The sequence below is a fragment of the Penicillium canariense genome (assembly GCF_028826845.1).
Source record: "Penicillium canariense strain IBT 26290 chromosome Unknown utg000001l_segment0_segment0, whole genome shotgun sequence".
NCBI classification, from domain to species: Eukaryota; Fungi; Ascomycota; class Eurotiomycetes; order Eurotiales; family Aspergillaceae; genus Penicillium; species Penicillium canariense.
The window spans coordinates 992,088-1,019,357 of record NW_026622728.1 but is presented as its reverse complement, the minus strand read 5'-3'; the positions used below and the strand labels follow the sequence as shown (position 1 = coordinate 1,019,357).

The 27,270-nt window shown below is 52.5% G+C and overlaps 7 protein-coding genes across 7 annotated transcripts; 3 read left to right on the top strand and 4 right to left on the bottom strand.

Moving 5' to 3' along the window:
* Positions 1-380: 380 nt before the first annotated feature.
* N7482_000337 (guanine nucleotide-binding protein subunit alpha) lies at positions 381-1,710 on the bottom strand (the record flags this gene model as incomplete). Its single annotated transcript, XM_056682462.1, has 5 exons — positions 381-722; positions 797-1,055; positions 1,114-1,277; positions 1,337-1,521; positions 1,584-1,710. 5 exons carry the CDS (start codon positions 1,708-1,710, stop codon positions 381-383), a joined length of 1,077 nt encoding a protein of 358 aa, XP_056546068.1.
* A 5,669-nt stretch (positions 1,711-7,379) lies between these two features.
* Positions 7,380-8,048, bottom strand: N7482_000336 (uncharacterized protein; the record flags this gene model as incomplete). Its single annotated transcript, XM_056682461.1, has 1 exon — positions 7,380-8,048. One exon carries the CDS (start codon positions 8,046-8,048, stop codon positions 7,380-7,382), a length of 669 nt encoding a protein of 222 aa, XP_056546067.1.
* Positions 8,049-8,122: 74 nt separating this feature from the next.
* N7482_000335 (uncharacterized protein) lies at positions 8,123-9,424 on the bottom strand (the record flags this gene model as incomplete). The annotated part of the gene is made up of 1 exon (XM_056682460.1): positions 8,123-9,424. The coding sequence occupies one exon, from the start codon at positions 9,422-9,424 to the stop codon at positions 8,123-8,125; it is 1,302 nt and encodes a 433-aa protein (XP_056546066.1).
* A 2,409-nt stretch (positions 9,425-11,833) lies between these two features.
* N7482_000334 (5'-methylthioadenosine/S-adenosylhomocysteine nucleosidase family protein) lies at positions 11,834-12,850 on the bottom strand (the record flags this gene model as incomplete). Its single annotated transcript, XM_056682459.1, has 1 exon — positions 11,834-12,850. The coding sequence occupies one exon, from the start codon at positions 12,848-12,850 to the stop codon at positions 11,834-11,836; it is 1,017 nt and encodes a 338-aa protein (XP_056546065.1).
* A 1,174-nt stretch (positions 12,851-14,024) lies between these two features.
* Positions 14,025-16,612, top strand: N7482_000333 (ATP-binding protein; the record flags this gene model as incomplete). The annotated part of the gene is made up of 5 exons (XM_056682458.1): positions 14,025-14,140; positions 14,308-14,524; positions 14,607-15,218; positions 15,286-15,454; positions 15,507-16,612. 5 exons carry the CDS (start codon positions 14,025-14,027, stop codon positions 16,610-16,612), a joined length of 2,220 nt encoding a protein of 739 aa, XP_056546064.1.
* A 721-nt stretch (positions 16,613-17,333) lies between these two features.
* Positions 17,334-19,994, top strand: N7482_000332 (M13 family metallopeptidase; the record flags this gene model as incomplete). The annotated part of the gene is made up of 6 exons (XM_056682457.1): positions 17,334-17,353; positions 17,412-17,644; positions 17,707-18,224; positions 18,292-19,384; positions 19,456-19,856; positions 19,917-19,994. The coding sequence occupies 6 exons, from the start codon at positions 17,334-17,336 to the stop codon at positions 19,992-19,994; spliced, it is 2,343 nt and encodes a 780-aa protein (XP_056546063.1).
* A 1,535-nt stretch (positions 19,995-21,529) lies between these two features.
* Positions 21,530-26,658, top strand: N7482_000331 (mitotic regulator LTE1; the record flags this gene model as incomplete). The annotated part of the gene is made up of 3 exons (XM_056682456.1): positions 21,530-21,918; positions 22,006-26,345; positions 26,411-26,658. The coding sequence occupies 3 exons, from the start codon at positions 21,530-21,532 to the stop codon at positions 26,656-26,658; spliced, it is 4,977 nt and encodes a 1,658-aa protein (XP_056546062.1).
* Between the last annotated feature and the right edge of the window lie 612 nt (positions 26,659-27,270).

Here is a 27,270-nt window from a genome sequence, read left to right as displayed (position 1 = left end):
AGTGAAATAATAAAAAGAAAAAAACGAAAAAAAAAGACACCGTCCCTGCAAACCGAAGCGTGGCATTAGCTGGCGAAAATCGAACGGGCTTTTAGATGCAATGTGACCGAATCAAGGATGCGGCAGAGTGCCGACGACTCCTCTATAAGACGCCTCATACTGGAAGAGATCGCAATAAAAAGAAAGAACACGAAAAAGATATGAAGAAACATAGGAGGGGAGGTATAGTCAAGTTGCAGATGACAGAAGGAAACGGAGCCGCCGAGGTATACAACACGGAAAAAGGGTAGGCTAGAGAGCTCGACAAGAAACGAAAATCAACTTCGTGGCAACAATGACGTTCATCATAAAGGCCACCGGTATTTTTTAATGCCGCTGCCTTATAGTATCAAGGTATGTAGATTTTTCTGGATGATCATGTCCTGTACCGAATCCATGGTCGCCTTGAGCAAGGTCGTGTCCGTGGCATTGGTCCGGTGGATGTAGATCTCGCGATCGGGAATGCGGTTGATACCACGGAATCGGTCTGAGAAGTATCGTACCGCGGCATCAAAATCGGTGTTAGAGCCTGTGTAATCTGGGAAGTGTTTCGAGATAGAGGAAATTTCGAGTTTTCCCCTGAACAGATCCATCTTATTAAGGAAAAGGATGATGGGCTTGCGCTTGAACCACTCGCCATTGACGAGCGACTCAAAGAGCATCATGGCTTCGTGCATTTGGTTCTGCATAAGAAATATGGTTAGCTACCTGTCTGGCGAGTGGTCCTAGGACAAGGCAAAGCAAAAGGCGCACTTACCGCGTTTTGATCTTCAACCAGGCACTGGTCGTAACCAGACAATGCAACCATGAACAACAAGCACTGTACGCCCTCGAAGCAATGGATCCACTTCTTCCGTTCTGACCGCTGTCCACCAACATCCATCATACGAAAGTTCATCTGGCCCAGTTCAAACAGGGTCTCCGTAATTCCTGTTGTTCGAAGTCGCGCTTGGAGCATGTCCTGGTTATCAGGAAGCCAATTGGGCGTGAAAATGCGATCCAAGGAATCGTAAAAGCTGGATGGAACATCGTTAGCATAAATTGCAAGTCGGCACGCGCCCAGTTTTGACTCACAAGCACAGGTTATCGTGAAGGGCGAATTCATGGCCACGAGCCACGGCCTTTTGGACGCCCGCATCGCTCCACATCCCCCTCATCGCATCACGGACCTGGAGGTCGGAGAAGGCCTCGTCTGACCCTACGTCCGGCTCGGTACTTTCTAATAGTTGTGCCAATGGCTTGACGGAGAAACTTGTCAGTCCAACCACCTAAGCAGGCCGCAGAGAGTGAAGCGTACCTTTGTGCTTTCATGCTCAAAGTCAATACCTTCAGATTTCATGATATCCAACAAAACCTTGAAGGCGATAACAATATTCGAGTAGATGACCGCTCGCGTTTGGTGGCGCTCTTCGTCGGGGAAACCTCCGCTGTGAATGATTCGCATTTGCTTGATAATGGTTGACTTTCCAGACTCTCCCGCACCTAATAAGCTGTTAGCACGTTCGCGTGGCCGCAAACCTGAGGCAATTCTATGCATAACGCACCCAGCAGCAGAATCTTGATCGTCCGATCCAATGTCTTCTTGTCATTCTTGAGGGTCCGTTCTATACGGGCATTGCGCGACAGAGCTTCCTTGTCCGCCTCGGCGGGTTTGGAATTGATACAGCCCATGATTCAGGGCTCAGCAACACAAAGGCGAAAATTCAAATTCTTTAGGGTGCTAATCGTTAGCAGTGATCGAGAAGACTTGCTGCGGCCTCGAGAATCGGCACATCAACGGTGCCCTGGTTGAATCTGAATCAGGGATGCGATGGCTCGGCGCCACACCGGGCAAGATCCAGAGACACCGGGACTTCGATTCCAGATTCCAAAGGCACCGTGAGGTGTCTCGAAGCCGCCTGATAGGTGTTGCGCCTACCTGGTACCCAGAACGCTTGCTCGCCTGCCAGTCGACGCATGCGGCAAGGAATAGCGGCAGTATCCAAAGGCCCGTCGGAGAGCGCTCTGATCGATTCTTTCCCCACGGCTAGGATCGGCCACGTTCCGTGAAGGGGTTCTGTGTCGCCGAGTTTCCAACTGGGCTAGACTCTCCTCCGAGGGAGAGGACTGTATCCGTGGCGTGCCAAGGGCGACGTCGGTTCGCAGGACGATTTGGAGAGCGGAGGGAAAAAGCGAGGGATCGAGGGACGGTGCTGTGCCGATACCGCGTGGTGATGTCGACGCGCGGGAGTGTTCCAGACTTTGGGTTCCGGGGGGGGAGCTGAAGCTAGAGCTGGTCGGTCTGATTGGGTCTCAAGCTTTGGAGAACCGGCGCGCTTCCTCCAAGGACACAGGGGTAAGCGAGAACCAAAAGCACGGATGGGCTGAGCGATGGATGTCACGAAAGGGAATCGTGGACTCGGCAGGGAGAGGGGAGGGGGGAGGAAAGGAAAAGGGAGAAGAAGAGTCAGTCGGCGGAGACGAAAGCAAAGCGTAGCGCATTCAAAGAGCGCGGTAGTACATCTCTGCCGTCCCACACGAAGCCCACCCAAGCGGGGAGAGAGGATGGCTGGCTAGACTGGCTCCGTTGATCGAGTCTTCTCCTCGCGCGGAGATTCGTCTAGGAATGTGGACAGAGTATCCGTTAGGGGGCTCTTCTTCTTATACTTCTTTTCGCTGTCGGCATGTAAATCGACGAGTTACTCTCTACAATAGGTACCGAGTATTTTGGCAGCTGTATTGGCTTCCCCTGCTCTTGCCCCTTCTCTTGCCCCTTGTCCTCCTCTTCTCCGCCCACGGAGTACAAAAGCTCGTACCAGCAGTGGCACTAGGCTGATCCACCTGGGAATGGGGCCTTTGCCCCCCTCCCCCCTGTTTGATTTGCTCAAATAATACCAGGAATCCATGATCTGATACACCGTACTATGTACAGTATATCCTTCTGTATATCCGAGCAGTCTGTACGTACTCACGATGAAATATACATAAATAATGGAGAATAGAGTCGTACGAATACATGTACGGAGAACTCGGTGCTTACAAAATGTACTGCTCCGTCCAGTCGGTACAGTACCCGGTACCTACTGTACAGTACTCCACACTGTACTGTTCTCCGTCCCGAGGAGAAAAAGACACTACTGTAAATAGGATAATATTCATAGTACGGCAGAATTAATTGTACTTCGCTCGAACGGTGGGCAGCCATGCGCCCGGCATGCATTCCGCGCCTCAGACTGCCTAATGCTGCGCGGCGCGTGTCAAGCGGCTCCAGGTTTCACGCTGGGTCCCGGCTGCTCGCACTCTCTCTGATCTGCCGCCCTTATACGCAAGCGTCAGCATCCTGAAGAAATAGCCGAATACGGCCCCCAGGATCGTACATCATACCAGGCCTGAAAGATCCGACCGATCCATCATCGTGGACAAGGCGTGGACAAGGCGTGGCAGACTATTGAAGCTCGCTCTCGGTCCCCTGCGAGGGGCCAATCAGAGCGATTGCGCGGGTCGTTCTCGAACACAGGATTCTTCATCGAAGCTCCCCTTGCATCCTGCTCGCACAGTACTCAGGACAGTATTTTGTACATGCTGTACCTCCTCCCATCCCTTCGAGCCTGCCATGTGAAGATCTACCAAGTCCGTTCGTGACCAGGGCCATGCTCTGCTGCGGCCAACCGGGTCAGAGACGCAGGTGGGTACGGTCCCTGCGCCGCGCATAGGTTTCGACGGTTCTTCGAACTGCACGCCAAGCCACCATGCGGTCTGCTAGCGATCGGCATGCAATTGCTGAAACCGTGCTGGCGGCAGAACTCGAGAAATTTTCTGAAACAATGGCAGAATGCAGTCCCCAGCGATGACCCTACGCCGGCCCTATTCGGGGTTGGGAGGAGGGGGGGGTCTTCCGGGCGCTCTTTATCGCGGCGCATGGCTCACTACTCCAACTACGGCATAGTCCCTCATACCAAGAATCTGCTCCGTCGACTGATGCCGGTTTTTGGGTTCTTGGCCCGGGTTTATTCCGCTAAGCCGGGAGAGCCCATCCCAGAAAGATCTCATTGCCAGGACCCCAAATGCCTCCCCTGAGGATTCCTGCGGCTGTAGCCTCGTGGTGGCATGTTTGTCCCCCTCCTCATGGGCCAGCTTGTGGTGGAGAGATGCTTACTGTACGAGGCCGCTGCCAATCAGGGAGATTGGGTTTCGCGGGCAGAAGCGCCCTTCGCTTAGTGGACTGTCAGGCACAGTCCGAGACTCCTGGGCAAAGTGACCCGTCCACCTGGGCCAAACGAAGGTTCGGCAGTACGGTGGAGCCTGTCATACTGTGGGCAGTCAAACTCCACACAGAAACCAAGTCCGGCCCTCCAAGCATCTCCTCCCACAAGAACCGAGGTTGGACTCGTATTTTCCATGAGCTGAGCTTGGGACATCATACAGTACAAGCCGGGAAATTTCCCCTGATCGCGAAGGACGGGGCCTCCGAGTCCGTAGTCTCCGTATCTTTCACTCGCCCAATACAGGGCTTCCTAACCCAATGCTGACTAGTGACTGCTGATCTGCTGGTCTGTCCGCTCGCCATTCTCCCTGTCCTGATAGGCCACCTCGGTTCATCGTTTTCGGTTTCATGTTGTCCGGGCGATATGTCATGCGCCCCGTGAAACTACTGCAGGGGTCATCCTCAGCATGCTTGGATGTGGAGATATATTCCCCTAGGATCCAGGCATGTGGGATCGCAGGCACTACCTCGCGTCCGACCTAAGACGAATTCTTCCCGGCTGGGCATTATGTAAAAGATGCGACATGCATAAGTACTGGATTGTACAGGTAACAATCCTCATTATTCATGGCTAGTAACAGTGCCAACGGATGCAAAAAGGACACGAGTCAAGACTGCGGGAGGCTGAAGCGTAAAAGGTGGGGGAAAACTACACATTCCTGCGGGCGTTGAGGCGCCCCTTCTAAACTCTCCATTGCACGTGCCAAGGATCCGGAATTATGCACAAAGCACAAAGTACGGATACAAATGCCATTTACCCGGAAGCAATGACCACATGGAAGAGACTAGACATCGAAGCAGATACATACCTGCAAGATGGAGTGCTTTTCGAGCAAACTAGTCAACACGCTAACCTCCTCCACAGCTTCCGTTCTCTCAACTGACGAGTTGTGCCGAGATCCCTAGCTCCCACCCAAAAAACGGTGCGACCTTCTGGACAAATTGGGAAAGAGACAGGCTTCGCATCCTATTCGCTGCCAAACAAGTTCTCGCCAGATACCAGTGGATGTATCCACCAACAGGCCGCGTTGCGCGAAAAAAGCGTTCCCGCCACATGGGCAACCTCCTTTCCCAGCGGCGATCAACAACCCTTGATTTCGGTCCTCACCTCCAAAAACGTCCAGAGACGCGCAAGGAAACTTCAACGCTCTCTAAAGTTTAAAGGTCACCTAGCTACTCCGTACTATCCGTGATTCCCGCGCTCTTTCTTGGCGTGGGGAGGGGACAAGGGGGTCCAGACCGCCAGACCGCGAGTACGAAGTACATCGCAACGCGAATCTCCGCTTTTGATGGGCACGACTTAACTCCGGGAAGTCATCGCCGTTGGAGAAATGGCGATCGATGATAACGCTCAACGGACAAGGAGGCCGAAACCGTTGTCCAGTGGGACCTAGCAAATTAACCGTTGTCGATCTGCATTTGACAGCAGGCCAGCTGCCGGTCTTCAAGGGGTTAAGTACCCTGACCGCCTGGTCTTCGGGATTTGTTGCGCGAGACGTCAGGTTGACCTCTCCGCTCTGCCAAGCCATCGTTCCTGGTGTGGGATCGTCGTTGCCGGAGAATTGTGAGTTTTAGCACGAGTTTGCCTCGTGGCTCTTCGCTTCTATCTTTAACCCGTTTCATCGGTTGGGGTAAGCTTTCCGTCCTGATGCTGAGACATGCAGCTCCCCTGACGCTGCCATTTTTGACTCGTCTCGCAATGCTGTGAGATACGGTCTAGATGCTATACACACCGCGCGTGTTGGTTTCGCATACAGTAGGAGATCTTTTTAGGCCCTCGTAGAGAATTGTACGGAGCTCTTGGTGTGTCTATGCGCAGGATTACGGTGTATTGTCCATTTACTTTGAACCTCGCATCCTTGTCAAGCCATCTAAGATTAATCCAGTGTTTGATCGATATGAAGTGAATATTATTAGACACCCAACATCAATGTTGAATAAACACTGCCAACCTCGTCGTATGCTTAGGGAAGGCTGACATGGGCACTTTCTGACTTGAGACTCGGAGTCACTGCCGTCGCGATGTATTAAAGGCATATATATTCCAAAAAAGCGGCAATGTCAATATGCCGCCTGCCCCGAAATCGGAGGAAGGTAGCTCGCTTTTCTTTTTCTTCCTGGGCGTGGGGTATGCTTTACGCGGTCACTGTCACGGTCACGGGTCTTTTCATGGCGTCGCTAATCTTTTCCCGATCAGCTACCTACCACCACTACCATTAGTTCTACCCTTACCAATCTGTGCCCACCTCAAGCAGCGTCATTTAACTGATATCTCTCGTATCGCACACTTCCTCGCCGCCTAAAGGGTTGGGGAATCCGCAGACTACCTGCAAGAGCCCATGTTACATCACGATCCCCTGTCAGGCCATGGACAAAGACGAGTCTGAGTGAGAAAGATTAGGATTGCTTCATAGTCTAACTATTTACGTACTCTTGTCTCGCATTATCTGGGCTGCAGAGAAGTTTGACACCGGCAGGAAAGGTCTTTCTTTGCAGACGTTGGGGTATATTATCCTAATCTTTTGCTGGGGCCGGCCATCGCCGAATCGTTTCATCCTTGCCAAGCCCTTCACGACGGTATTTGCGGCCGTCAGAAGCCACTTCAAGGTCTCGTATATCAATTTGAAGTAAGTCTTTTGCAGATGTTTCTTCACTCTTCGCCTCCTGGTCTCCCGCAAGGTAGCCTCGACACAATCCGGCCTTACCCCTTATCACCGGGGAGTATGTCAAACTGGATCACATCCATGGACGGGATAATGCATCTGGAGCAGTGTCCTTTTGCTCTCCACCGTTCCACGGCAGCATCGACAGCGGCCGGGACCAACCGGACAGTACTTAAGTGGGGTTGAGCGGGCTGGCGATCCAGGGAAAGCCGACCCGCTGGTCGATAGCTTTCAGTTGGCTGTGTGGGGTAAATCGAAGCGCCGATTCCATTGCATATATTGTTCGCAGGCTGCCACCAATCGATACTTCTTATATTGATAGAGATAATCTATCCATAGTAAACAGGGAGCTCACCAACACTAGCCTGGCTGCGGAATATACTGTATTGCTGCCACCTAGAGAGAAAATAGAAATAAAACTAGAAGTCGGCGACCTAATCATCAAAGGGAATAATATCACAGTCCTGGAGCTCGTCAAAGTCCTCGAACTCGCCAGTCCACCGATCTTCAGGCATACACAGCCGGCGGCCGATCATCGCCGGGTCGGCCGCAACCCATGCCCCGAGATCCTTTTCTTGGAGGTAGATGCCAATCGAGGGTGCGGGATGCTTGCCGTAGCGCGGCCCGATGACCACCGTTGCGTTGCCCCCCGCTGTAGCCGGAGGGAAGAACTGCACGGACCGAATGCGTGCCGAACGGGGGAGCAGGATGCTCTCTTCCGGCACCAGAACGTTGAAGGCTGCCTGGCTGGCCGGTTCTTTCTCAGTAGCATTGGGGCGGACAGGCGACAGGGCGGGAAAGATGATGCGGTAGGTACGGAGAATTGACTCGCTGATACAGAGGTACAGCTCCGTCGGAGTCCATGTGAACGCAAAGGGCAGTGTGGGCACAAACGGCCGCCAACTGGAGCACCCCAGATGTACGGTGGTGGTGGCGTATAGTTTGGGTGGGGTGCGGGATGGGCTGGTAGCGGACAGCTGCAGCACCAACACATGGCAGCTGATGTACATCCTGGGCTTGTCGCCTTTGGTTGCGGATGCCTGACCGGCCACCTGTGATGTGACCTTCTTCCTCTTCTCCGGGGTGGCATCAATGGCGGCCATGCGGAGGAATTCGCCGCAAGGGGAGAACGAAAGACTGGTGCATATAGGATAGGCTTTGTACAACAGCCGAGGGGTCAGCCCAAGATCCTGATTCTCTCGGATGGGGAAAGCAAGACGGAGGGGAAAGGCTCACATTTTCTTCTCGTGTAGCTCGCAATCTTGTACTCGAAGAACTTATTGTTCTCAAAATCAGCAAAGAGGAGGCGGGAGCCACTCAATGGCCAGACAACCAAGGGATGGCAGGCATGAATCACGGGAGGCGACCCGTAAATCACATCCCGGTACTTCTTGTGTAGGTGGAAAAGGAGCTTTGGGGTCTTCTGGTCCAGGCGAAGGATGGCGATTTCTTGACGGATGGTGAAGCTGCGCCGAGAAATGACCCCAACCGGCTTCCTGGCAACGTACCGATACAGTTGATGGTCGAGGTCAAAGCACCATCGTCCCTCCCGTTCGCAGCGCTGACAGAGGTCGAAACTATCATCCTCGCAATGAACACAGTGGTACCATATTCGAAGTGAGATGTTCACGCACATATCGCAACAGATATTGGGAACACCGTGGTCGTTGATCTTGACGCTGTTTTTATTCTCGAAGCTCGGAGAGACCGGCGTGAATTCGGTGATAGAATCCTCATCTGACTCAAAGCTACTTTCTGTGCCCTCAGATTCAAAGCAGGAACTCAGGTTCACGTGGGATTCCAGGGACTCGGTATCACCTAGTTCGCTACTTCCCCCGGAGTTGTTGCTGATGCGAGATTCAATGTCAGAGTCCGTGCTGCTCGAAGGGCACGACTCCAGGTCCAGATCACTTTCAGCACTATCGCCTTCACTGATGTTTTCGAGCAGGTCATGTTCGCTTTCAAATTCCTCACTCCATGATTCCTCTGCAGATGGAAAGTCTGGTAGTCCATTCGAGCTAGAGCTATCCGACCCTGTCTCGGATGAGTCAGTATCGACTTCCAGATCCGAAGCGTGTCCGCCGAGAATATCCCTTGCGATTTGACGTCTCATTGACGACATTATCTGTCGAGAATCGCGAGAGGAGCTCTTAGATAGCAAACGATCCTGTCTAGCATGCACAGTCTTCATTCGCTGTCTCATTGCCTGGACTCTCTGTCTTTTTTTCTCTTCCGTGAGTGGCTTGTGTGCTGCTGTTGACTTGCGCCTGCGGCATAAGACCAAGAAATCTCCACGACAGATGATGTCCTCCCATCCGTCTTCTAGGACCTTATCACAGAGCTCTTCGTAAATGGTCCCCTGGCCTGCATCTGTGACCTTGCGGAATAACATGGCCCCGACTCTGACAACAGAAGCTTCCTCATGGATAAAGACTGCTTCTGGTGGGACAACGGCGTGGAAGCGTGGGATCAAGGGCATAGATCGGAATGAGGTTGAGCACGGAAATGAATAGCGGTCAAGGTGAGCTGCCTCCGCGGAAAATAAAAGGCGGCTCTGTTTCTGGAGTCGAGGCGTGTCCGCACCATTGAGGGTCCATTGATGTAGGACAAGTTCACTGGAGCCACTAAGAGTCCTGTGAGCGATATCGAAAATAAGTCCCACACGGCAACGTACCTAACTGTGTGGATTTGGTATGTCACAAAGTGCCTTCCGTCGTGGGATCCCTGTTGGATTTGGCAGCTATCTTGAGGCACACCCCCAGGACCCGGGGCTGTGCTGAGCTCGAAGCTCTTGTAGCGGCTCTTTTGGTGAAATAGAAAACTCGCGGACCCATAAGACTGCCAAAAACAGCGGTCCAACTCTCCACTGAACTGAAAGCCTGGCCCGGATTGAAGCAGATAGCACCATTCACATTGGAAATTTCGATACTCCTGATCGAGATCAGGATCATACAGCTTCATCCAATTTGGCAATGTCCGCCGGATTGCATTGCTTCGTTCCGTGATGGGGTCAAACCGCTGCAAGAAGTGTCCGATCACAAACAGACTCTGGACCTGGAACATAGTCGAGAGGTTTTGCGATTTCAAGAAGCAGACCACAGCCTCTCCATTCTCGATACGCGAGTCCACCGAGACGGACTCACTGGAAGTCAAGGCAGAGTCCAGACGGGGATCATCAAGATGTATATACCAGTACTTGGATGCATAAAGCAGGAACCGATGGGACGTAATGTCATCATCACCACTCTTCCATATACCCGTCGACTTGGCCCGATGGAGAGGCCGGCTATACCGGGGTTGGGAGAGGTATTGAAGACAGCATCTCCCGATGATGCAGCGATCGACCAACTGTTGGCCGTTTGCTTGATTCTCAGATCTTTCCATGAGAAATTTTCCAACAGCCGAGTGTGACAGCCGCAGCACCTCGGTCTCACGGTTCTTACCAGTCTTGATGCATCGTATTAGAGAGAGACAGCTATTGAGGATCTTATCTCGACTCGATTTCGTGTTGTCGCTGAGGTCACAATATTTGTCTGTGCGAAGAATTGCCACGGCTTCGATCACCTCGTCGATTTTCAGCGGGCGTTTGGAAAATGTCAAAAGCGAAAGGACAACCCTGCAAAGTCAATGAGGTTAATTCAACCTTCATACGATTCAAGCAAGAGATAATAACCTACTTCCACAGCGGCTGTCTATTTTTCTTTCCCTTCTCCTTCGCCTGAATGCGCTTAATGATACGTTCGTATACCTCAGTCATCTCATTTGGAAGGCCTCTCAATACCAAGTCAAGCATGTCATCGCGATTCTCAGCTTCTTGTTTCAAGTCATCAAGCATGAGGCGTGCCCACAGAAAGCTTCCCTCGACCTCTGTTGCTATGACAGCTTTGAGAAAAGCCTGGGCAAGACTCCCGTCCTGGCCCATTCCCGAAAGTAGATACCTCAGGATGTCATTGCTCGTGTCTGCTGGTTGCAGTGGGAATTCTCGGATCCTGTCGAACAACCCCGAACCAGAAAGGTACTGTCGGATTGAGGGAAGTGGTTGGCTACCAAACCACACTCTCACTTTTGTGGGATGCTTGCCGACTTCTCGGAGGAGAAAGGTAACAAGAGTGGGGACTTCACTCTCGTGGCGGATGGCGTGCGACGAAGGATTGTTCTCTACGTATTCTGTCTCATCAAGGCCGTCAAGGAAGAGAACCGTTTGAGGAAGCTCGCTGAAGAGAGCACTGATTAGATGTTCAACCCTGGTTGAGTCAATTTTGTTGATAGTCAGAAACGGTTTGATTGAGTCGGGTATATTGTCGTTGATATCTTTTTTCAGGCATCCTAACAACTGCGTCGCGAGGGAACGGAGCATCTGATTCCGTGGCACATATTGCTCTTTGGTAATGAAGTGCCAGGCAAGGGCTGGGGCTCGTCCACTAGAATCCTGTCGAGCCAGATCCTGCACCTGTCGAATCGCTGCTGCACACAGGCAAGTTTTCCCCGCTCCGTGATTTCCATGCAACCAGAGAACAGGATGGGCCGAGTCGAAATCAATCCATTCCTTGAAGAAGCCATGCTCAAAGAGCCAGGTACAGGTTTCTGGATGAGTTTCTGCCGTCGCACTGTCAAAGATGCCCCCGCTGAAGGAATCATCTACGTCGACGTGGCCAATCAAAGCTTGGAGTTTGTCCTCTGTTTCATTCAGTATGCTAGTTACTCTTCAACAGCTCGTGTCGACGCCGAGCGCAGGAGACAGTCTTACTCGTCTGCTGGCGAGCTTGGTCCCGTTTCCAGGTTCCATCCTCATCTCGGAATTGCTGCGCGGCAGCTCTTTCCTCGGCGGCTTGGTGGCCCAACGTATCGATCTGCTGGGTCACTGGAAACGTACCGACAAGAGATAGTATTAGAAACTTCCGACATGGCTCTTGGCTCTGGCATACTGACGCTTCAGCAGCTGGTCGCTCACCGGGGGCGTGCTGAACACGTCCACAGCCGGCAGCTCTAGCAGGAGCTCTTTTGCATAGGCCGCAGCGGTCAGAGCTGCATAGCTTTGCCATTTATCATTCTTCCGTCCGTCGGCATAGTCCGAGATCCCTCTGATAACCAGACATGGGAAGTTATTCATGAGTCCAAACGCCTCCATCTCTACACAGCAGACACCCAGCGCATTCAGGAGCTCGGTTCTCTGGTGCTCGTTCTTGACGACATGATTGCCGGACGCAATGATGCCGTAGTGGACGATGGGGTCGGGTGAATGGTATTCTGTGAGCAACTCACACTCCGGGCATATTCCCACCTTCCGGGGAGTTTGATCGTTTTCATACATCGGATCATTGTTGATGCCCTGGAACGCCCACTGGTTCGGGTGGCGGAACCGCCCCGTGGGGAGGTGTTTCACATAGCTATGGATGCGGCTTTCTCCCAGGATATCCAACCGTTTCATGGCGCCCATCACTCGGACCAGCCCCTCGGCGGGTCTATTCAAGGATCCTGTTCGCTTGAACCCCTCGCTTTCCCACTTCCCGAAATCGCTCTGCACCACACCGGGCGACCCCTCCATAGGCTCACTCACGACAATGTCACCCAGCCGAATGTCATAGCGGTCGCTGGGGATGCCCCCTCCAAGGCCCACCATGAGTACGTACCGCACATTCGGAAACGACGTCATCAAATGGCTCGCGACGATGTGGGCAGGCAACCCGCCAGCTTCGTTGATGCACGCCATGGCGATGTTATGACCTCCAATCGAGCCGAGCACGTAGGAATTAGTGTCACCCTCCGCCGTTGAGAGACGTTGATGTTTCTCCGTGAGCATGGCGTTAGCCGCTGCGGACTCTACGGCAAGAGTTGAAATCCAGCCGATTGTATAGTCTTCGCGAACGAGCGAGCGCGGATTCGACTGCGTAGTGTCGGCGGCCATCGTTCTTCGGCTGAAGGATATGAAAGCTGTTAGAAAGCAACACGAAGATCAAAAATCTGGGCTGTTTGTCCACTCCTTGAGAGAATATCTGGTTGACTAAGGTTAAAGAACCTCGTATACTCGGTTAGCTGCAAATCCTGTGCCCCTATATAAAGTATCTCCTACCCGCCGTGATCGCATCGGGTTGGGTGCAGGGAAGTCGGGCTCTACCAGCTCGCCGCGTCTCAGGCAAGAAGGAGAAAGTCACCGGTTTTAGTTGGCGAATCAAATCGTATTATTTCCATGAGTTCACTATTTCGGATGTGTTTGTTTGCTTATGGGCCAGGGGTGAAGGAGGGGAAGACGGGCAGCATCACTTCACAATCTCAGCCCCCCGTCCTCATGTTGGCGCACAATCATTGAGTCAATGCGCTCTGCATGTGCTGCTCTGGTTGGGCTTCAAGGATGAAGGGTGTTGGGGGCGGGGAAACAGTCACCTCTCAGCCTCATTCACCCGGGTGTTTCAGGTAGGAAAACAACATGTCTGGTTGTCCGATAGCTCGAGGCTGATAATTGTGCAGGGTATAGCCCATCGAATAGGTCAGAAGGCCCGAATGATGGCTTCATGCACCCGCCCAATAGTCCAATGCACTCTGATTCCCGGCACGGTGTTTTGTTTTTCTTGATGCCCAATGGGGTAAATCAACGCTGCTCTGCGGAGCAATTGGGCTCAGCGATCTGTGCCTCCGCCTGCGAGGGCCCTGGCTGTGCAACCCCAAAGTCACATTCCCGTCTTCCCCACCTCCAAGCCTCTTGAGGAAGCTGGTCTGTGTAAATAGGCAGACGGGGTGGCTGCTGCAGCCAATAGAACACGGCGTCACATTCCTTCCTGCGCCCCATGGAGGCTGAGAGGAATGAGAGGCGGGGTTTTATCTCATGAACAGTGTGCCCGTCCCATCAATCGTGCATAATACACTCTGTAGTGAGCGGAAGCAATGTCGATACGAGATGATTGGCATGACGATGACATACTAGGATTTTGGGGGGCAGCCTCGCTCACACGACCTGGACCGGCCTGGACTGACCTGGACACAATATAACTAGGCTTCGCCATATGAACATCTTCTCTTTCTAATGTTGAACGTAAGCTAGGCAGAAGCTGCGGATCGGAACCGCGCCAACACGCGCAGTCAACATGGACCCATCAACCGGCGTCGAACCACCAACGGAGAAAGAGCCTGAGCATGAGAATGATGTCGACAATGGCCAAGAGAAAGAAGAGCGGCAGCCGATTGTGCGGGTTGACCAAATGTGAGTGTCATGCACTCCCTCCTTCGAGATGATGTATGAGGTCTCACCTCGAGGATCACGATGTTGACCGCTTTGACCCAGCTGGGATAAGTATGCGCGCCCTCATGCACCTGCCAACCTGGTGAGGCTCTCCACAGTCCTTGGTTCTGAATCACCCTTTTCTCTAGGAAGAAACAGCGATTTCGTTACGTCAAGTCCAGCAAACCCAAAAGCCGATCACAAGCATTCAGCCGCTATGTGATCATCGTGGCGCGACGCATCAGCGCTCAGGGTGTCTTTACTGGCGAATACGTGGTCGACATCAGGGGAAAGCACCTACAGCAGATCATCTCAGAGGCATATCAGGATATGCCTAGTATCCCGTTTTCCAGTTTGATCACTTTAGTAAGTCCTCACAGAATCCCTGGGCTCTTCCGACTGGGGCCGCTCAGAGCCGTTGAGCTAGCTTTGCTAACGGACAGGACAGGAGAAAGAGGAATTGAAGCTCCTTTTCTATGAGCGGGTTACTTTTGCCCGGAAACTACAGAACGCCCAGCAGACTGAGACGTCAGGCTCAGATCCGATCCTGAGAGCCATGATTTTCGAGCTGACTGCTCTCGTGAGCTTCATTGACGAACACTTTTCCTCGGTGACCTATGAGCTTTCGCAACTTCCCACGGACCGTGTCACTTATGATCTCCTCTGGACATTGTTTCGTCCCAACACAAGGGTCTTTGGCATGGGTACCCTGCGAGAAGAGCGAGTCTTCCGTTTAAGTACGTCCGGATACAAGCAGAGCCAGGATGGCTCGTCATCCTTCATCCTAGAGATGGACTACCTGGACTTTAACGGGCACTCCATGGGGTGGGTCGAACCAACTATCTACGGGATCGGTTCATTTCATGGATCCAAGCCGATTTGCCAGTTACCATTCTTCCCAATTGTGTATCATGAGAATTGCGCCAGGCTTGAGCGTAAATTAGTCCAACGAGGAGAGCGACTTCTGGGTCTCCACATCTCTGGTCATCTGCAAGAATATAAAGGTCATGCGATCGATGGAGATGAAGGGCATGGAAATGGACGTGTCCAGAAATTCACAGTGAGATTGACCAGTGATTGTCCACAGAGCTCCCTTACCGAGAACTGACCGAATCGATGCATGCTAGGTCAATGGACGTGTCATGCTGGATCCAGTGACCTTCGATAACACGAAACCAAATAACGATCTCTTGCCAAGCATCTCCACCCCTATTAATACACAATCCTTGGCCGAAGACCAGATGGGTCTTCTCAGTCCCATATTGTACGGCTTCAGCCTAACGGAGAAGCGATGGGGTAGGTGCATTTCGTATCTCCGAAGCGGAAATGAGTCTCACTCAGATTGTAGGAGGCTTTGATGTGATGCATCTGCAGAACGTCGAGTGGAATAAGCGAATTGATGAAATGCTGGTTCTCCCAGAGGACCGAAAGGATTTCGTAAAATCGCTGGTCAAGTCCCAGCGGCTAGATTCTGGCTCCGACAGCTTCGACGATTTCGTGCGGAATAAGGGCAAAGGGCTTGTAGGCCTGCTGGCTGGCCCTCCCGGAGTGGGCAAGACGCTAACCGCCGAGGTGGTTGCGGAGATCACCCGTCGGCCGCTGTACATGATCAGCTCTGGAGAGCTGGGACAATCAACTTCTGCCCTCGAGAAAAATCTTGCTTCAGCTTTGGCACTGGCGGAAACATGGAAAGCGGTGCTACTACTTGATGAAGCGGATGTTTTCTTGTCTGAGCGAGACAATGTCAACCTAACCAGGAACGCGATCACCTCGATATTCCTGCGCGATCTGGAATATTATCAGGGAATCATTCTGCTTACCACCAATCGAATGTCCAGCATTGACCCAGCTTTCCAGAGTCGCATCCACTTTTGCTTTGAGTATGATGACTTGAGCGAGCTTGCCCGGCGCCAAATCTGGTCCCAATTCCTGTCGCGATCGGCCAGCCATTTCGTCTCGGAAGAGGAAATCATAGAACTTTCAAAGCTTCCCATGAACGGCCGACAAATCAAAAACGCAATGAAGGTTTCCACCACAGTGGCAAAGGAGCGGAAAGTATCCTTGACGAAAAACATTATCACGCAAGCGCTCACCCTATCCGGGTCATCTTGGAGGAAGTTACCACCAGCTGACAGGGCTCTACCAACTGACTCCGATCTATCGGACCTTGTTGCAAGAGTCATCACAGACATATCAAAATTGGACCCAAGTTCAGCATCCTCGGGTGAAACCCGCGCCAACTCCGGCTCTGCTGTCTCGCCGGCGCACACCCTCACCAAACCCCAGATCGGATTTCTCTCTTGCACCGTGTTTCTCATTATCATCACTGCCTTTCAGCTATGGTCATTGCAAGACGTCCCCAATTTGATTTTCAAGATCAAATTGACATTAATGTTGGCTTCTGTCTCGGCTGCTGTGGTCATATTTCCTATGGTCTTGGGGTGTTTGATTTGATGTTCGATATATGCTGGTCACTCACGCCCGTGGATAATATTCAACGTTCATACTGTACGAAAGAGTTTCCTACCGCTTTTCTCATGTCATGTATTTGGGCCTTACGCTTATGGAAGGCTTTTGGAAATAATTGGGGTCTTGTGGAAGGCGCACTGTTAAGGAAAGTGGCGGGTTTGTTCTTCCCGGCGGACCCACGCTGCCGAGACCAGCGAGAACGATTCCGGACTCCGGGACCGACGATTTCTCGTGAATTTGGGCAAGAAGTGCATTGCGACTGATAAAGTCTTGGTCGTGCAAGAACGGCACGGTCGACAGAGACTCTAGGCGGGGCTCCGGTGGCTCTAGAACGGTAGCGGCTATTAGTCAATTTGGCTTGCACATGTACCAGTAACCCACCAGACATTATCCTGTGTAAATAGTGTGTATATCTTGATATTTAAATCGACAAAGACCATATTCGAATCTGTGATCTGAAAATCGCGAGTTGTATGTGTCCAATGGCAGTTGTGTAACCACCACAGCTCCCTGTCGCTCTTAACCTAACCGGGGCTGCGCGAATCCGGGGCAGTGGCAGTCCGCTGACTCATCCATCGCGTGTGTGACGCCATCCCCCCAGACCCCCGTGCGGAGTAGCCATCTCCTGGTCAGTCAACAACCAGGGGTTGATTGTATTCTCAACTCACAAGATTCGTACTGGCTAGTCACCAGGAATCCGATGAAAATGGCAAAGCCATTCCACAGGTTGGCTTATCTTATTAGTGGATCCCGATTAGGAGACATTGGACTAACTACTACCCAGCGAGGACGACAAAGCGGGGACGATCTTGATTAACACGTTGGAGCTTGAAGAGGAGCAAGGGCTTCTGAGCAATGGATATGATTTTGGGAGGGAGAACAATGCTTTTGTCCAGAGCGCACCGCATGGTCGGCGATGCTGTAAACAAAGAGCGCGTCTCCTTGGCAGGATCAAAAGCGCCGTGACAGTTGGCTGCATGGGTCTTCTTCTTTATGGCTTGCTACGATCGTACAACAGTATTTATCCCCATCAATTCCTAAGACCAAGACAATCTCTAACAATCGCCCTTGCTTATAAGGCACGCCGACCGAGACCACCGAGCCATCTTCCCCGTATCCGCAATCACCACCTGCCATCTGTCAGACACCAGAATGCATTCATGCAGCATCGGAAATAATCTACAACTTGGATCCCAACTATGACAAAGTTGACCCCTGCACTGACTTCGACCAGTTCGTTTGCGGTGGATGGCGAGAGCGCCATGATATGCGAGCTGATCAGGGCTCGATCTTTGCTGGGACGATCATGGCAGAGAACTCTCAAACCCGGCTGCGCCATATACTGGAGCTCTCGGAACCTCCGGAGTCGGCTGATGTGGAAAACTTCGAGAAGCTCAAGGCTGGATACGATGCTTGTTTGGACGAGTCCTCGATCAGAAAACGTGGCGCCCAGCCTTTGGCCGACTTGCTAGCGGCGCTACAGAATATCTATCCTCCCAAGAGTGGGCTTGTCGCAGGAACACAGGATCATCTTACTCGCGCGATCCTATTCCTGATGGAATTGGGTGTTGAGGCTTTGGTGTCCTCCAGTGTTTCTGTAAGTTTGTCTTTCTAGTTAGGCTGACCAGGGTTGGTTTATCTGCACATCAAACTGACAGCTTTAGCCCGACGATCGGGACCCTGATAATGTGGTGATATTTGCCTCCCCACCTCGAGAAATTGGACTCCCGGCGAGAGAATACTATAATGACACTGAGACACTGGCCGACTACTCGCGGGTCTTGAAGGAGACACTTCAAGAATTCGGTGGAAACGCCAAGATTGCTGAAGATATAGTCGCCCTTGAAACAAAGCTCGCACAGGTGACCCCGGACACAGCAACCCAGGAGGACGTTACCAAATACTACAACCCACACAGCATCAAGGAAACCGAGTCGTTAGTTCCCGAGATCTCCTTTGCAGATATTATTACGGAGCTGGCACCGCACGACTATAAGGGCAATCGCTTGATCGTGGGATCACCCTCTTACATGAAGGACTTGTCTGACATTCTGAATGATGCCTCTCGGGAAACGGTGTCGTTCTTCTTGCAGTGGAAGCTCATCCAGGCATACTCTGCTAGCATTGAAGATGACAAGATTACTCCTCTTCGACAGTTCAACAATAAGCTCCAAGGCAAGGATCCGCAAGCGACCGAAGAACGATGGCGCAAGTGCCTCAGACGCCTAGATGAAGGTCTCGGCTGGAGCCTCAGTCGCTTCTATATTCTTGACTCATTTTCAGAGGAGTCGAAGAAACTGGGCGATCAAGTTGTGTCTGATATCAAGGAACGATTCGTTTTCACCCTGACCCAAACCTCATGGATGTCCCCCGACGTGCGGAAGCTTGGTATAAAGAAGGTGGAGAACATTGTTCAAAAGATCGGATACCCAACCAAGAGTCCCAATGTGTTGGATGCGCAGGATGTGGAGAAGTACTATCGCGACCTGGCCGTGTCCGACGAAAAGTACTTCGAGAATGAAGTTGCCGTGGCCAAGTTCCATCTCCGTAACGAGTGGTCCAAATTGGGGAAACCGACCAACCGGGATGAATGGGATATGACTGCGCCAACCGTTAATGCCTACTATAACCCTCCAGGAAACGAGATTGTCTTCCCTGCCGGCATCATGCAGCCCCCAGCGTTCTACGGGCCTGCTGCCCCCTTATACCTGGCCTATGGTGCGTTCGGTGCTGTCAGTGGCCATGAGCTCTCTCATGGTACGTATGTCCCTGTCAAGTTGGCAATCTAACCGGAGCATTCTTGTTTTGCGATCGCTAATCAGCCGCAGCATTCGATTCCACCGGTCGGCACTACGACGAGACTGGAAACTATACAAATTGGTGGGATGACGACACCGTCAAGGCCTTTGAGGAGCGAGCCCAGTGCTTTGTAGACCAATATTCGCAGTTCACTGTTGACGGCCCTGGCGATAAGGTTCTACATGTCAATGGACGGTTGACGCTAGGCGAGAACATCGCTGATGCGGGCGGCCTGACGGCCTCGTTCCACGCCTGGAAGAAGCATGATGAGGCATCTCCGGATCTTCACCTGCCCGGCCTGGATGCTTTTAGCAAGGAGCAGCTATTCTTCATCTCTTACGGAAACTGGTGGTGTGGCAAGAGCACCAAGGAGGCTGCAGAGCAAGCCATCTACAACGACCCGCATGCGCCCAAGTCCGCACGGATCATTGTGAGTTTGGGCCCGTCGCCTGCGTGTTCAAGAATCTCCAGCTAATCCAAACGGTCGCAGGAAACCATGGCGAACTCACGAGAGTTCAAGGATGCATTCAGCTGCCCCGAGAAGAAGCCTGCCTGCAAGCTTTGGTAATCATCCACCGGGTCTTGTAATTATTATGGAGCTGTGCGCTGATTTCGGTGGTCCTCTGAGATGTTAATTTATGGGTTGAAATTATGTTGTATGCATAAAGGCCCTCCTTTAGCCGTCTCGTTTTTTTCCTTTTTCTTTCACTCTCTTTTCTTTCGGTGCCCAAAGCTGTAGTATCCATGTTATTGCCATCAATCATTTTCTTGTTTCCGAGGCATCGGCTGTAAGACCCAGAAAGCCCCTCCTCGGGCTTATCGTGCACAGCTTCCCCTCCCACAGCGATCTCTGCGATCCATCCGATATCCGTTTTAAGTTAGCCTAGTCGAAGCAAGCAAAAGGATCCCGCGCCCCAAGCAAACCTTCCCCGCAGATCATGAGGGGCGGTCAAGTTGAGAAGGGAGATCAGCTCACTCAGATTGGAGCCGACTTAATATGTCCTACGGAGTAGTATGTCCTGCAACAACTCTGCTGGGAAGGAAGTCGCAGTGGATCCTGCTCTGGGAAAAGGAGATCATGTGAGGCCTCGGGGTGAAGTTCCCAATCACCCGATGGTTTGACTATGAAAGGAGAGAGAGAGAGAGAGAGAGAAAACCCACGGCTTGGCATTGGCGACCGGTGGAACCGGCGACACCAGTCACACAGGGCGACCAGCACGGCAGCCCCCAGCACCCCTCCAGCACCAGGAGGATGGGTAGAGTGTCAGCTATACCAACTCTGGCCTCCCGGGCCCCGGTCAAGCTGCATGGGCTGCATGGCTGCATGAGACATGAGGCACCGCAAGCACCGCGATGGGACAGGTCTGGGGTTCTGCGGCAGACGTGTCAGGAGCTGAGCTCCATTTATACATCGATCTGCTCACAGGTTCCAGAGCCGCGTCACTCCGATCCGAAAACTAAGGAAAACTAAGTGGAGCAGGCATAACGGCGGGAGCAGCGGCCAACCAAAGGGCGCGCTGGCGCTCCAATGGAGGTTCGCTTCACTGGGGCGAATGGGAGGGCCTAGTAGGAAGAGGCGACGACCTATCAACTCGGCTGTCATGGCCCCATTTTGAGCCGTTACACAGTCCCGGAGCTTTTCAGCTGGCGGTTGTATGGCCGGGTGAAAGTATTCCTGAAGGATGGCAGGGGACCAAGTTGGAGTCCGTCCAGTGCACTCCGTACCGAGTGGACGAATGATCCTCGGGGCGTAATTGGTCAAGTTCGCCAGGAGTGACGGCGAAATGAATTGAAGGGATCAGGGGCCGTGGCAAGAACGGTTACCCAGCGTTCGCCTGTGGTTCCGCCGCGCCGGGTCACTTCCCCAACTCCACTCAGGCAAAACAAGAGCTCCCTACTCTTCCAACCAAACCCCCTCTCCTGACTCGAGGCAGCCGGGTCATGTCGTGCCAGCGTCATTTCCGATCCCGACCTGGGCTGCTGATGCGTTCTTAATCCCCGACCTACGAAAGCTACGACCGCTGGACACCTTCCGAGCTTCTCGACGCGACGGAGCGGTTCGCCGCAGAGCTGTTATTCGGGAGCTCTCGCGAATCGCCCGCGATGGAGCCCATTCCTTCGGCTACCGACTCGCCCGCCCACTCCAGAGATAAGCCGGCGGAGCCTAGAGTCCGTGTCGATGAATTACCGGCATTGATCCGAACACGCAGTGGAGGGTCTCCGAATGCGACGTCTCTATTACGCCGTGCCAACACGGTGGCACAGAGTGGGAATATCATCAGGAGGAACCTCGAACTGAAGGCTACACGAGAAAGGACCGCCACGACCACGGGGTTACGGATCAAAGGTAGTCATGAACTGTTACAAAAGTCTCCGTTACAACGATCCCAGACCCAGATGCACCGGGGCCCGCTAGAAACACGCCCGGCCGGGCGTAAAGCAGGTCATTTTACGGTTGGAAGTGTCGGCCAGAATGGCAAGATCTTTCTCAGGTACGATCTCGATCGATAATCTCGGCGATAGCCTTCCGTGTCGCACACCGTCTGCAGGAGAGCTGACAATACCTTTTCCATGGCTAGGCCGGTTGCAAATCCACCGCACAAAGGCCGCTCAATAGTACCGTTCTCCCCCATGGATCAAGTCGTGACCGACGGTCTTCAGCCGCAGAAACATGCGCAGGTTCGACATGACCCATCACGGTGGTCGAGTTCCCAGCTCTCTGAACTTCGCCCGCGTGGTGCCGCTGGCGACGATACCGAGTCGGTCTCTTCCGAAGCCCCGTGGCCCGAGCCTACCAACCATCCGCGCCAGCGAGCAAATTCGTTCTCAACGATTTCAGAACAGCCGTCAATACTCGGCGAGGGAAAACGTGGAGAGTTGCGTATTGTGATTGACCGACCCGAAGATCGACCCAAGTCTGCGGGCGAGAAAACCGGTCACTCCGCTTTGGAAGTCACCATCCCTCATTACCGGCTCGGGTCACCGCGATTCAACGCTGAGGGGGGTGCGATTCTACATAGCTCCGTTTACACGCGGACCTCAGTGTCCGATAATTTCCGGAACTCGACCTTGCTGGGTGGTATGGCTGACCCTTTGCCGACTCATTTCCAAAGCGCATACAGCAGAGACTCTTTTTCTTTCAACCGTCCCTCTTTTGCAGTCTCCTTATTTTCCGGAACTGGGGCCATAGATCTCAGCCGAGCTTCCCCCATACCGAGGAACTCGGTGGTCTACGAGTTGAAGGGACCTGTCGAGCCCTCTATTTATGAAGCTTTGGTGTCGGACATGGATAGTGAATCTGTCGTGCGATATATTCCCGGCACGAGAGATATCAGTGCAGCTACGCCTGCCCGCATTGTTGCACAGATCTCTTCCGAGTCGTTCATGGATTATGAGCTGGTGTCAGACTTCTTCCTCACGTTCCGCTCATATCTCTCCCCAAGTCACCTGCTTGCCCTTCTTCTTGCACGTTTGAAATGGGCTATCAATCGACTCCAGGAAGATGGCCGCATCATCCGTATTCGTACATTTGCAGCCCTCCGCCACTGGATCCTGAATTACTTTGTGGATGACTTCGTTGCAAACTATGATCTCCGGACTCACTTTTGTGAGACTATCAATACACTCTACACAGAGGTGAAATCGCGAAAAAACGGCGGCATGAGTGATTTGAAGATTCTCATCGACTTGAAGCGGTGTTGGAATGGCAAGTGCTCCGTCTACTGGACCGCTTCCGAGTTCTCTCGTGCATACAACGATCCCGATACTCCGATTGTTCCTGGAAGCAATCAGATTGAGCTGGTCCCCGCTGATGCAGCTCAACCGGACATTCCTCCTGATGGAACGGTTCCCTCTGCGGATACCAACTTCCGTGACAGCCTCCCTCCTTCTGCACAACACGACCGAAACAATTCTGCTTCAACCGTACAGAGTATTCCATTCTCAATCAAGAGCGAGCAAAGCCTAGTAGCCCTTTCTTGCTCTCTGCCTCCTAAGTCTCCTAAGCGCCTGTCCATGCCTTACTCGAAAAGCAAGGCGCCGCGTCCAGTACCTTTATCACTCACCAAAAGCACGTCTCCCCATGAACCACCTCCTGCGTCGCCAATGAAATCACGGCATCCCTTTCATAGCCACGCGCACAAGAGAAGTGGTAGCTTCTCGGATTCGGTGCGAGATGATCGAGTGCCTATGTTCGGCATGGAACTCGGCTCGGCGGGGCCTGCTCCGCAAGAGATTCTCGACCCTGTCAGCTTCATCCGCGGGGCACTATATCCTCCGGCAGAGTCGTACATGGCAATGATGGCTCCAGACTCGCCGCCTTTGGCTCCACCCTCGAACTCATCCAATCCTGATCGACGAAGCATTCCTGACGGCGGTTCCAAAACGGGACCATCGAACTCTGGAGTGAGGACTATTATTGGGTCTATAAAACGAGTACTTCACACAAGAAATGGCGGCCAAAGTGTTTCTGCTCGGATTGCGAATGCTTCTGAGGCTATCTCCTTGCCTTCGCGTGGGAAGACATCTGCCATGCCTAATCATATTGCTTTGGGATCGGAATTTTATCGCGAAAGGAAGATGGCTGCCATCCCCAAGCGGCCAGCCCGGATAGACATACTCTGCGATGAAGCTTTGAAACAATACCGCCAAGTCATGGGTTCAAACGAAGCTAAGAGAGAGGCGACTCAGCAGATACCCACTGCCCCTGGTCTGCAAAACACCTTGCAGAATTCTTCTGCAGACGCCCTTGATCCGTCATATCTTGAAACCCCCAAGGCGGATGGCTCAAAAAAGAAGAGCGGACTAACTACAGGCAGCGGATCCATTGTCATTGTTGATGATACTAGGTTTGATCTGCCTGTCATGTCAGGAGCCGTGCAGGGAGCTGAGCCTGCCGCCATGAATCCTCATGTTCGATCCGATTCCGACAGTAAGATGATGTCAAGTATGTTGGATGTCCAATCCCAGAAATCAGTACCGAGAGAGGGCGAATACTTGCTCCCAATCTACTACAAGGGCGAGGGCCCAGAAAGCAATACTCTGCACCCAGCCCCCTCAATCAAATCTGGCTCTTCTTTGCAACGGCAGTCCTTCTCGAACGAACGCCAGTCTACGCCCAACAAACAGATGTCGCTTTCTCTCCGGCTCCGAAAGTATGCCTCCTTCCAGAGTGGGATTTCCAAGCATCGTCTGTCGATAAATAGCGATGCCAGGAAGTCCATTGCTGGCTCAGTTGCTACACAAGAACTCACAGATAGGTCGATCGTTCCATCACTTCGTCGACGACCTGGGGGTAACTTGCGCCAGATGCAGTTTGTGGATGAACTGGAGCCAGGGTCTGGCCACGGATCCTTTGTGTCCGCTCGCTCCTATGATGACTCTCTAGCGGAGACAGCAACCACAGCTAATGACATGGCTGAGCGCCCACCGTCAGCCCTAATTCCTTCAAACCCTCAATTTTCTTTAACCCAGGGGGGATCGAACCGAAACTTGCGGCGCTCTTTTGAAGCAGCCATTGCTCGTTTTGCACAGATTCCTGATGACGATGATGGAGGCATTGAGTCAACGTTGCTCAAGCTCGAGGGCAAGTGGAGAGGCCCGTGTGACGACCGCGAGACTAGCGAACAGGATGAAAACTCTCGTGTTGGTGGCGAAAGGCATGAGAGACCTGGCTGGGAAGTTCTTTCTCGGCGGCGACAGACGGATAAGTCGACCTACTCTACCGTTGAAGGGAGACTTGCGCCACCCAGACCCTACTCGGATTCCGTGGCCGAGTCTGAGGAGTCGTACAATTCTATACCTCTTCTCGAGCGAGGACTGACGGACGAGTCGATGAAGCGGCCACTTACAGATCTTACCCACGTCACCCATACTCACGGTGCTCCTCTCAGTCTCATATCTAGCCGGGACACTTCTGAATTGGCATCATCACACCCATCAATTCAGATCATCCAAGAGACCGAAAGCATGCGACGCATCCCCCGCGGGTCAACGATTCCTGAGGCTGGCGGGCAGCACACTCCCAAGCGCCTGTCCGCCTTGTCCTCAGAATTATCCGTTGACATGATTGATTCTCGCGAAGCCATGGACAACCGCCTGTCTACGGGTACTCGCAGCCTGACTGCTTCGACTGTTGACATCCCACCTCACCCCCTGGCACATCCCCCGTCTCCTCCGATGACTATTCAGCATCCCGGTTCGTTCGGTTCCATTGCTTCGCCAATGGATAAGGTGCGGTTCCAGCCCCAGCCTCTCACGCCAGATACCTCTCCCAGGCACCGGGACCTGGAATCTCCCTATACTCGAAATAGAAACGTTCCGCAGTTCTCGACTGACGTTCTTTCCAATTCGGAGAAACACCGTCCTGCAGAACTATCTCTGAGTGAAATCGGCCCGGATCACGTTCCTTTCATCCTCGCCTGTGGGTCTCAAGTGCTTGCTCAGCAGTTGACTTTGGTTGAAATGGCTGCATTGAGTGAAGTTGATTGGCGAGACTTGGTCGAAATGAAGTGGAGCAGCGCATCGCCGTCCATCCTTAACTGGGTCCAATATCTTTCTACTGAGGAACGCAAAGGCATTGATCTGGTAGTTGGCCGCTTCAATCTCATGGTGAAATGGGTGGTGTCGGAGATTGTTCTGACACGTGACATTCATGAACGAGCCCGCACCATCATCAAGTACATCCACACCGCCGCTCATGCGCGTCGCCTCTGCAACTATGCTACAATGCTCCAGGTCGCCATTGCTTTGTCTTCGTCTGATTGTACTCGGCTGCAGAAAACCTGGCAGCTGATTCCCCAGGAAGACAAGCGGCTGTTCAAGGACATGGAGTGTTTGATACAGCCCGTGCGCAACTTCCATGATCTCCGTGTTGAAATGGAGACAGCTAATTTGCAAGAAGGCTGTATTCCCTTCATTGGTAAGCTTCCCTCTTCTCCCTCTTCCTAATATTATGTGAGGTTCTGATTGTCGAACACCATGCAGGTCTGTACGTGCACGACCTCACCTATAATGCGCAAAAGCCAGCCCAAATCCATAGCCACAGTGGCGGACTATTGGTCAACTTCGAGCGTTATCGCACAGCCGCTCGCATTGTCAAGAACCTGCTTCGTTTGATCGATGCTAGCGCGAAATACCGTTTCGTGCCTGTTCAAGGCATTATCGAGCGATGCTTGTGGATCGCATCTCTCTCCGAAGAGGATATCCAACTACGCAGCAAACGACTTGAATAAGCCGAGATATCATCTCTCATTGTTGAGAGTCACATCTTTCTGTATTTTCTTTCTTCCCCTTTTTTTCCCTTTTTTTCCTTTTTTTAATGATTGAATCCTTCATACCCCCTTTTGCTGCAGAGGCATTTTTGGACTCTGCCATATATCCTGTATCTATAGTTGCATTCGTCGATCTTTATTGCTTGCGCTTGGTCATCTTTTTCTGCGTTTGTAGCGAGCATTTGCATACGATTTGGGATTTTTGGAAATATCACGGTTGAATGGTAGCTATACTCTTGTTTTGCTTCCACCTTAGTACGCCAAGACATACCCAAATACCCCGGTTGCTTGCATTGCAACGTGTCGATCAAATTGAGCGAGTTTATTAATTCAAAATTTCCCAATACGAGCCCAGTAGATCATCCTGCAGCGATGTCCATTCTTTCTCCAATTCTGTAACGCTATCTAGTAGGTGTGGCATCTTCGAACCTCCGTTTCATATAAAGCGGGTTCCGGCGTGCGTCATAAAAAGCGGCATCACTGGTGGTGTTTGATCTACGGACCGGACCACCATTTTCAGTGCGGACCCATCACCCTCCGCCAGACACCCAATTCCGACCGAGGAGGGCTCCT